General features: G+C 41.3%; 1 protein-coding gene across 1 annotated transcript; it reads left to right on the forward strand.

Moving 5' to 3' along the window:
* Positions 1–210: 210 nt before the first annotated feature.
* Positions 211–10,106, forward strand: LOC148404810 (neural cell adhesion molecule 2-like; the record flags this gene model as incomplete). Its single annotated transcript, XM_088407350.1, has 4 exons — positions 211–254; positions 1,139–1,308; positions 3,354–3,499; positions 9,956–10,106. Coding segments are annotated over exons 1-4 (511 nt in total), but the record flags the coding sequence as incomplete, so codon positions are not given.
* Between the last annotated feature and the right edge of the window lie 1,451 nt (positions 10,107–11,557).

The raw sequence follows: 11,557 nt of genomic DNA on the forward strand, positions 1-11,557 counted from the left end.
ACAGAAAAAGCAGATTGATGAGAACAGGTGGACAAAATCGAACCAACTCCTGTTAGGACACTGACACACGAGACAAAATAAACATGAGCAAGAAAGAGCAGAAGAAAATCAAACCTGGAACATGAAAGAAAAAAACAAAAACCTGCCCGTCGCATTTTGGCCCTGCACCCATGCATCTTTTGAGTGATGGACTGCCTGTCAGTCAGCATAATGACACCCAGTGAGCCGCCTGTTTCGTGCTGCTTCTGCCGAGGGTGAGGCCCTCTCTTCATTTCCTTTTTGCCTCCCCAATGTTGCTCTTACTTGGCTTTGTTGTTTCCTCTGCTGCCTTTCAATTATTTTTGCTAAGTCTTCCTCCAGCAGCCAGGGCCACAACGTTGTATTTGTGCGTCTGTGTGTGTGTATGTGTGCGTGTGTAGGTGTGTGCATCTAAGCAAACACAGCGGTCACAAATCCCAAACTATAGCCTTGCAAAAAAAAGCACAAATGCCTATGTTTACAGCTTGCATTCTCTACCTGAAAAATGATATGAATGAAAACACATTTTTATTCTTGCCTATTCATTTGATGGAATTGATAAGTTGGACATTCAGTCTGAAGGTGGACCCTGTTCTCTTTTCATACCTCAGCCATTGTGCAAACTGAATTGAAAAACGATAAAAGACCAAGTATAGAATATGCTCGTGGACTTCTGTGCAAGAGCACGTGTTTTATGCCATATCGGGTAGATATTGGAGACTTAGAATATTTGTAGAGACAAACACACGCGTACGCACATAACATAAGGTGAAATGCGGAATTAAAGGCAAAAACACAAATCTTCCTTGGAAAATTGCAGGAAAAATTTATTTTTTTTCGCCCGGAGCCAAACGACAAGTGGGTTTAGGAATTCGAACTTGCCTCACACGGTATCTGATGAATATCGCCAATGCTGTAGTCCAGCAGCCCGCAGCCATGTTTAGTCGATACAATACAAGTCAGCCTTGCCAACATTGACACATGTCCTGAGCAGAGGAAGAACTCTCCTAGTGACAAGAGTTTGAGAAATTGTAGCACGGGGAAAGAAAAAAAAAAACGATTCATTTGAGAAAGACAATTCATGTCACTCTTCTTGTGATTGTGCTCTATATTTGTGCAGGAAAGGCCAACAACTGGAGCCATCAGATCAGTACATTCTGAGTCAAGAGAAAGAGGGGCGGAGCATGCTCACCATCCGCAACATCCGTCAGGGTGACGGAGGTTTCTACAACTGCAAGTCCACCAACAAGGCAGGTTCTCAGGAGAGGGAGCTCTTTCTCAAAGTATTCGGTGAGTCACTTAAGCCAAGTCGGCCTTATGCCTTTTGTAACGCACTGAAAAATGCGGTACATCAAAGATTTACTTTCAGAACGTTAACATTTTCTTTGTTCCATCAAGGTAACGTATTCATCCGAGCTTCAATTTCAACAATTGGATCCCACGATTAAATGTTTCAAATAGGGTACAACTTGTGGTTTGCTTGGTTCAATCTGACTGAGCACAAGCAGACATATCTAATCTCTGCCCCTTTTCAAGTTCTCAAAAGAGCTTCGTCTTGAATACAATTGTGAAATGAATACATAAGATGGATGGAATGTTTGAATCTGTTCTACTCCACTGACAAGTTTTCATCTATATGCACTCACGATTTAGGCAGATACTGTATACTCTACATGCAGTATGCAGCAGTGGTGAGCATCTGTCACCTTGATTAAAAGCAAAAGGCAACTATGATTTTATGGTTCGTGCTTTCCGCAAGACCAGTGTTCTCACTTGACTCTTTCATTTTCCAATTTGAAAATCATCAACAGCCACAGATAAGCAAAATAGGCTATATCACAGTAATTATGTTTTACTATATTATCACGGTAATTCAACTATGTTACAAGTTAATTACCCTCCATAAACACCCACAAAGTGTTATTTTCCTTGACCTGTCTGAGAATTCCCGCTCATTGTTGCACTTTCAGCACCACCGCCCACATATCGAAGAAAACTCCAGGTCCTCGCATTATCTGTTTTGTGACATCATTAAACAAGGAATTCCGTCTTCGCGCCCGAGCCTACTAAACGCACGCCCGCACTTTCAAAGCAGTCAACGTTCAATGAGGACGATGGGAAAGGGGTGTGGCAGCAACAAGGTCTTTAAGGGTGGAGATATTGCCACCAAAGAAACTCATATTTTGATTGAGAAATTACCCCAATGTACTGTACTGTAATAGTCCCTTCACGCAAGCACGTAGAATGCAGCAGTAATCACTCATATTTTAGTTCAGACAGTTATTGATCCCAATGGAGAGAATGCGCTATGTTGGTTTGCTTTGGAAAAGTCAGATCCGGTATAAATGTACCTCTTTAAGATTGGTATATGCTTGAAAGGTCGACAAGCTCCGCGCGGCTCCGCGTGTTAAAATGACATCATTTCGGCCACCCCGCCCCTCTGTGCGGGTCAGCAGCGCGGTGCGCGCTGGAATTTTTTTTACCACGCGGAATACATGGCAGAGAAACCACTGCTTATGGATGTTCGCTGGTACAAACACCTTTTTGAAAAGGACAACCGTGTCCTAAATACCATAAACAACTCCTGACGTGCACGCAGAATTTAGATCGATTGAATCATCTAGGATTCTCTACCTCTGTCATCGAGGAGTCTTGTTTGTATGATGTAGACTCCATTTACTGCCACCTGTAGCATGGGATTGGCTGACTGTGGGGGAAACCCGCAGCGAGTATTAAGGCCTGCAAAACGCGTGCCAGCGAGATTCCACGCGTCTCCTTTCCGCGCGGAGCGTTCGCGTGTCAAGCATAAACCGGGCTCTACAAGGTAAGCTTTCATCAAGTGCAGCAAACTAATGAACTGATGTTCTGACTCATAAAAACGTATAAATGTTATCCATCAGTTGTACATCATGCGCTCTGTCCTCCAAATACTAATATTTCAAGCTTGCTTTGAGCTCCTTACCTGGAACTCGTGATCCTAGCACCCTTTACACCACTTGGGATTGGGACCGGAATCAGAGAAACATCATTCCAAACAGAGCCTGGAAAGGCGGAAGAGGCATCACAGCAGAGAAAGGCTGGATGTGTGAGAAAGATGGACCTGCTTCATCTGTAAATTTGTTGAAAATGGGCCAGAGGGTTTCCACCACTATTTGACAGAAGCAGAAGCCTGTGATTTATAAATGATCAGCACCTCAGTCATGCATCATCTGTGCGTGTGCTTAAACCTGCTGGCACAGCCTTCATCTCCTCCTCTTTTTGACTGGCGCTCTCATCCTCTCTCTTTTATTTTCCCTTTAATGTTCATTTCTCCACTTCGCCGAGATATCCTCCAGTCCAGCCCCACATCACACAGCTGAAGAATGTGACGGCGGTGGAGGGCAACGCCGTCATGATATCCTGCATCGCTGAGGGCGAGCCGCTGCCGGACATCTCCTGGAGACGAGCCATTGATGGGCGGACCTTTGTGGGTGTCGACAAGGTAGAGTGCCAAAAGAGCCATTTGGTACTTCATTTGTGCACAATGACATCCAGTGTGGACACACATATTGAAGTTATTGTAGACCCTCTGTTTGTACGTTTCTCCTCAACTCATTCTCCTCTAGCCCTGTTAAAATGGATCTTTGCCTTATATAGCTGTCAGTGGCAGTGAATATGTTGTAATGAATCTTAAAATACAACCATTTAAAAAGGATTCATACATTCTCCTGCAAAATATCGATTGAGTTTCTCCATCTTTTGATAACCTGCAAAGCTAGAATCAAGGCAACTGGACTGGCTTTGTTCTTAAGAGTCCCCTCATATACTGAAACATGCTAGGGACTTTCTCAAAGAATGTCCCCGCTACCGACAACAGGTTCAGGAAGCGGCAAACCCAGATCGGGCAGGCTCTAAGATTGTTTGCCTCAAAGGAAAAAACAAATCCAGAGAAAAAAAAGCTTATCAATGCTGTTCATGTCAGGGTTCGATCCCCTGACGCATGTGACCGAAGCGTCCTTGAGCAAAACTCTGAAGCCCCAGGTGCTACTGATGCCGTATCTGTCATCAGTAGGTAAATGTATGCATTAAGTGTAAAGTAATTTGAGTACCTAGGGTAGAACAGTGCTATACTCCTTAAATGCAAGTTTATTTATCGTTTCATCTTGAAAGGCAATTTAAAATAAAGTTGTATAGAGCAGGGTTTCTTTTGCAGTCAGAGACCCCTTTAAGGAAATTACATTTCCCAGAGACCCCCATTGCGGCAACTAAACAAAAACAAACACCAAAAAAAATGATAAGAATTTAAACCAAAAGTGCCCGTTTTGGTCACCAACATATTGAATTTGACAACAAATATAAAAACAAATATATGTGACTTTTCATCCATACTGAAGTTGACAAAATAAAAATTGCAAATTGCATGCCTCTTCATAATAAACTCAGTCTATTTCAACAAATATATCAACAAATGTTACTTTTCAGCCATACTGAAGTTTATCAAATAAAAATTACACATGGCATGCCTTCTCATAACATTTTAAGGGGTCAATTTCCCCTAAAAAGGTTGCTTCCAACAATTTAGTGAATAAATAATCAAGCTCTTTGACGATGACGTGGATTACGTGAATCTATTTGACGAATAACAACGTTATTACATTTTTAAAAATATATTAAACTGTTGAATTAATTCCTTTACTGAAGAGTCAGGAATACATTCACAATGCAATCTCAAATAAAGTGATGTAAATACATGTTTTATTAATAACCCGAGTAATTGCACGGACCCCTTGCAGTCAGGCGATGGAGCCCTGGGGTCCACGGACCCCACTTTGAGAACCAGTGGTTGAAGAAACACAAGCTGAATAGGTGTACAGCATGCTAATGGAACACATTAAGCCACTTTGATGCCAATCTTTCTTTCCAGCGCGAGATTAGTTTTCGCCTGCATTTTTCACTACTTGCAGCGTATGCAGAAAAGGATTTTCTTTTCAACGCCTTTTTTGTTCAGTCCTTCTCTGTTGTTTTTATATGTTACCACTAATGTTGACATTAGAAATTTTCAGAGGCACAGAAGCAGCAGGTACAGATAACCAGACCTGGAGCAACGTCTATGGTTGTGAGGCCTTGAAAAAGGCTGCAGCTTGGCAATATGTGTATCTGCGTTTCAAGAGAAATTCTTTGGGACAAGGACAAAAGAGGAGATAAACGTCAGCTAAAAGAGCGGTATGGCTTTATCTGATTTTAATAGCAAAGCAGAATCTGCGGTAGTTTAGGCTCATCTATAAGCTTCAGCTACAAATGGACTGGTTTATGGACTTGCTGTCTTTTGTTCCAACAACTGCTTTCAAAACATTTTGTCTTTGCCGCATAGATGAGGCAACGTAGGAGTCAAACGTGAACAGCACAGGGAAAAAAAAAAAAAAAAAAAATCTGAAGAAAGAGGACGACAGTTAGTTTCAAGCCATGCTGACATTTACAGCTGGCATTTCTAATAAGTCTCAACCATTGCAATGCAAGTGTCTCAGCCCACCAATCTGAAACCCCCATGCTTTCTTTATATTACTTATGCATTCTATTAGAACACAACATTCTATACTTTCTCTTCTTTACCAATCCTTTAAACCTATGCACTTTTTAGCCGTGTGTTGTCCCACCTGCCCCCTGCGCACTGTGCATGTGTGATTGCATGAACATGCATGGAACCTCTGCCTGCACTGTATGTGTGTGTGTGTCTGCACTTCACTGTTATGTGCTGGCCACTTGCCTTACACTGAGCTGCATATCAAATAGGGTAGGCTTTGGAGGCTGCCTTGGTCTCCACGCACACACCCGGCAGTTGGCTGCGAGGAGTGGAATGGGGGTGGTGGTTTGGGCGAGAGATTGTTGGCTGGTCATTTTCTGACTCGAAGCTCTCCTCCTGGAAGGCCTCCTCTCCCTTCCTCCTCCTAGCTGTTCCCTCCATCTTCAACATTCAGAGTGTGCGTGTACTTCTCCAATCCCGTTGACCCCTGCTGGCAACGTAAACATTCAAAGTCTGAAGTGATGAGCCACTGCAGCTGATTGGCTGACAGTATTGTCAAGATAAGAGTGCCGACAAACTCAATAGGATAAAGCAGAGACGACATGGAGTGTTCTCTGGTGGACTGGGGACATTACATTGTGCTCAATGTGCTGGGGAAGATATGTTTTCATTGTGCAGGAAAACATTGCAAGATAAAACATTTCCACCAGACAGTACAGTTCCCTTTAGATTACAGTGTTCCCTTGCTACTTTGTGCTCCATATTTTGCACCCTTCGTGCTTCACTTAGCTATATTGCAGAGAGACGCACTGTGAAGATTCCCTACATGCCAAACAGATGAGTTAACTGTAAATGCACATGCCACTGGCACTCCTTGGATGTTGACCTATTGCAGTGCACATATAAAATCTTACATTATTAAACCTTATTTAATCCCTTCTGGTTTCCATCACTTGGCTGTAGTCGGGGAACACGGAGGGCCGGAGTTGCCCTGGGAGTAACGGCCCTCAGACGTTGAACTGGAGTGGAGCCTCCCGGTTAACTGCTGAAGATGAGGGAACAATGTATAGTTTGAAAGAGGGATACATTTGCATTAGATTTGCTATACAGTATAGTATGCATGCTGGTGCCATTTCTGGGCATGGTATGTTTTCTGTTTAATCTCGGCAAGTTTTGAGAAATGCCAATGTGGAAAATGTACTCTACTAGCGAGATACAGTTTGTACTTCTGCAAGCTCTGAAAATTTGATTTGACAACTTCACAAGGGTGTTGTCTATCATACAAGAGGAGTTTCAACTGCCACCTCCCGTAGAATTTCTCCCATCTCCTAGGGTAGGTGGGGGGCACTGAGTCCGAGCGGACCATGTTCCGCGTCTCCATCGTCAAGTAGGCAATTCCCAAACCCAGTGGTGAACACCAGCTGTAAGGGATGCCATCAAGCTGAAGTAAGAGTTTTCTTGGGGCATTTTGTCCCATGGGAGTCCAAAAGCAGCTGGCAAAGCGGTTACAGCTTTAGTGGTCCCAGAGGCAAAAACTCTGGTGTGAGAGGAGTTCATTGAGGCCATGGAAAGCGAATTCTAGACAGCTTTGAGGAAATTCAAAAAACACTATTTTCAAAAAACACTGTGTACAGTGGAGATGGGGCGCTGCTGTCCTCGACTCGAGACAATGTGAGCCGATGGGCAGAATACGTCAAAGACCTCCTCAATTCCACCGAAGCAACTTCCCTTGAGGAAGCAGTGTGTGGAAACTCCGGAGTGGGCTCTTCGATCTCAGGGTCTTAAGTCACTAATAAATAAATTCTTGTCAGTCTCATAGTACCACCTGGTCTTTGGACTCGTGGTTGAGGAATACTGGCCTATAGGAGTGAACTATGCTCTGATGACTTTTGCCTTAAAACTATGGACTTCAAATCAGCAACGTTCAAATTGTTGTAATGTTGTGAAATTGTGAGCTACCTCCATGTATTATCTATTATTTTAAAGAGGATCGTGTGGAACAAGATTGTATCAACATCTCAATGTTAATTGTTTGACTACATTTATTTAGAGACATAAATAAGCCTGGTTTTGTGAAAATGCATCACAGAAGGACTATAACAAGATTGAGGCAGATCTCAGGATCTGACGATATCAAAAGTGACAGAGTGGCAATAGCTGATTTTGGAATCGAATTAATGAGGCCTGTCATGTAACATTTTCTTTCATGTGCAGTTACTTTGTGAAATATGCATGAGTCCTGTGTTTCACATCAAAAACTATTTTCATAGCAGTAGCTCCCCATCCAACAGGATGTCATGTAGTCATGTAGTGAGAAGCTCGATCGTCTCAGATGGCAATGGTCCATTTGCTCAGGCACTAACAGTGGATACCTGATGATGCATGACCTTGTTACTGTTTATAGCCATTGCTGCCCCATAGTGTATAGCCCAAGAGAACACTACAATGCAACAAATACTCCTGAAGAAAAGCTACTGTCAGGGTGGTAATGAAAAGAGAACAGCAAAAATGCATCATCGGTTCTGGATTTGGTGACTGTGTCTCCAACAGCCTTCAGGTACTGCTTCAATCCACGCCTTGTCTGTTAGGGGGGATATATATATATATATATATATATATATATATATATATATATATATATATATATATATATATATATATATATATATATATATATATATATTATATATATTATATATATAATATATAATTATTTGAGGAACATGCTTTTTTGCCGTACTCCATTCTTCAGACTTCAATTACTTTTTTTTTTTTAAAGCTTCCGGTCAGTGAAGGAGCTACAGCGTGTCCAGCCCACCCCTACACCACATAACTATTGTTATGTGTGATTTTTCTGCCAATATTACATGCATGCAGCACTACTAGACCCTTTGATACCTGCTAGTTGTTTTTATTAACAGCATAGTTACAGTTAAATTTAGTGTATGAAATGAAATAAAAATAATTATTTTATTTCATAAAACCCCGACTGCGCATGCCACCTGGCCAGTCTGCGCATGCCACCATGGCCAGTCCATAGAAAATTTTCGGGCTCCGTCCCTGCTTTTGGTAACAGTTAATGTCAAATATTCTGTCTTCAGACGTTACCGTAATATTGGAGGATTTTAGGGTTTTCGGCGGCACCAGAAACAAACAAAACAAACAAAATATATACAAACAACAATAAGTTTGTATTTTATTTTTTGGAGGGGGGATACATCTTGTCAATTATATTGATAATACAAACAGCACAGATCTTATTTCTGCATTTTTTAAGGACATATTGTCAATTGATTTGAATATTTATACAGTATATATGATACACATGACCTTATATGTTCACTAATTTTTGTTTTTTTAAATCTTGTTTTGTTTTTTTCCGAGCATCATATGCATTAATGATGCTATTGATTCACAAGCCTGTGCCAGCGGACACAAGCCTGTGGCATTTACATGCTTGATGCTGGTACTCTTCCTCCAATTGTGACCCTACATAGGGCCCTTGCAATTTCACCAGACAAAAACTCTATACAGGAAGTTTGGAGTTGGATAGTCACTCATATCATGGCCGCTCTTAATGCTGTTTAATACATAGCGAAACCTTGCATTTATATGATGCCTACTGAAATGCTTAGGCGGGGAAAAAAATGTTCTGTATAAAAAAAAAAATTGGGGTTGTTATATACATATATAATATACATTTAGAACTTTGTTTTATTTTTGTGAATCCGTGGGTGCTGAAAAGAGTATGTGAAGGTCAACTGCAATCTTGTCTGTTTTTTTTGTATTCTTTCGTCTATTGGTACGCTCTCAAACCGTTTTCTCTCTGACCACATTTTGAAATAATTTCTGTGCAAATTGCAACAGATGCTGTCTAACAAGTTCGAAGAAAAAAAAAACAAAACAAGACATTATTTAGTGTCATCTTTTTTCAAACAATTATTCATTGTGTTCACAAAAAAAGAAAAATCAATCAATGTTCAACAGGTCGAAATGGATCATATCATGAACCCCCTCCTATTTTTATCGATCATACACGTCTTTGTGTGTGGTCAAGTAGTAGGGTCCATTTTAACCCAAGTTACTGTCGCATTTTTTCTTTGAAAATCGCTTTACAAATGAAGTTTGATGGATTAACATCCACCGTGCAGCCTAACTAAGTTGCTAAATTGCCAAACAGAACAGCAGCAAAAGAACGCAGTTTAAAAAAAGAAAAATTCTTGGACCGTATTAATCAGCAAATGCCAATTGTCGAAGATGTAGCACACTGATTTTGAACAAAGAGGATCCTTGAGTTCAAAAAATATATTTTTTGAATTTTAAAATATGTCACCAAACAAATGGAATGCCTTCATAATTATTGTGAAGGTAGTTGTTATGAACTTGACCTTTAGCTTTGTACACATTTCACTGAAGCTAAACACTTTTTGTCCTCAGAGCCAGGACGGACGCTTTGATGTGCGCGGCCTCCATGGCAAATCAGTACTGACCATCAGCAGCGTGAGGCTTGCCGACCTGGGCCGCTTTGACTGTGAGGCACTCAGCAGGATTGGAGGCCATCAGAAGAGCATGTTTCTGGATATTGAGTGTCAGTCTTTGTTTGTTATTTATTTATTTATTTACACCCCATGGTATTTCACATGACTTTATGTGACCCTGCCCACATTTGTTCTCGCGGTGAAACATGAACTGTCTTGAGAAAAAAAAAACAAAAAACTTGTGATTCGTCTATTTGATTTTTTGTTTGGAGGTTATTGGACTGGGCTATCCCGGACCCAATGAGCTCTGACGCTGAGATATGAATATCGGCTCTCGAACGATTGCATTCATTATAAGCGCTGCTTGAATGAGAGCATCGGACAAGGGTATTTATTGGTCACAGAACCCTGATGCTTTTAGACACAGTGACGCAGGTCGAAGGCAAATGGATTGACCACATGTGATTGTCACCCTCTATAATACCCGTATTGCTCCTGATGTGGCAGCCGGCAGGTATCGTCAAATTTAATTGTTTTGGCCTCAGCTGACAAGTGACACTTGCACAGACCCTGCTGAGGCAACCGCTGCTACCCATCTAACTAACTCATTTAATCAGTCACTACAGCAGGTGTCTCAAACTCATTTTTATTGCGGGCCATATTACACTTCTAACTAGTTTTGAAATCAGAGGACAGTAAAAACTGTTCAAAAGATAGATTGGGAACAAAAAATGATTTTTTTTTCCCTCCAAATTTTTAAAAGTTGAAGACAACTTGCAAATTTGGTACTTTATCCAGAAACTTGTAAATCAAATCAGCATTTTGCAGGGCAGTTGAAATGAGTTGGTGGGCCGGTTTTGGCCCATCGGGCCCACACATTAGTTCCTCCTGGCCCATTGATCCACTTTTTGAAATCAGTAAATGTTACAGCCTGGATAAGAATGAAATGAATGAACACACGGCCACAGATGCCTCCTCTTTCGTGGCTCAAGCGAGAATCCAGCTTTTATCCACTAGATATGCACAATTGTTTCAAAACAAACTTTAGTACACAGAATACAAACGCAAGACTAAAGAATATTGGACTGGGCAACCTACTGCATGTTTAAAGGAACAATATTTTAAATAATAAACATCAATCTGACTTCAACTTTCTGTTCACAAAATGTCCGTTCACAAAACGAGCACATACACGCACATACGGCACAACTTCAGTTCACAATTGATTCCACCCGTTATGGTCGCCGAGGGCGATTTCGGCCGACACGGCGGCGAGTACAAGAAAAGCGATTCGAACACACTCAAATCGTCACTGTAATTCAAAACGAACTTTTTCTTTCTCTTCTCTCAACGCTTATTCATGCCAATGAGTGTTTTCAAAGATATTTTCATACCTGGATAAGAATGAAATGAATGAACACACGGACACAGACGGCTCCTCTTTCGTGGTTCAAGCGAGAATGAGCCGTCTGACCGTGAGTCCCCACCTTCTTCCTGTCCAGCAGACATAAACAATCGATCAGTCAGAGGCCAAACTAGTTGATCGTCAAACCCATTGATT

This window comes from Hippichthys cyanospilos, unplaced genomic scaffold (assembly GCF_059441005.1).
Source record: "Hippichthys cyanospilos isolate Australia breed blue-spotted pipefish unplaced genomic scaffold, RoL_Hcya_1.0 HiC_scaffold_175, whole genome shotgun sequence".
Taxonomy (NCBI): domain Eukaryota; kingdom Metazoa; phylum Chordata; class Actinopteri; order Syngnathiformes; family Syngnathidae; genus Hippichthys; species Hippichthys cyanospilos.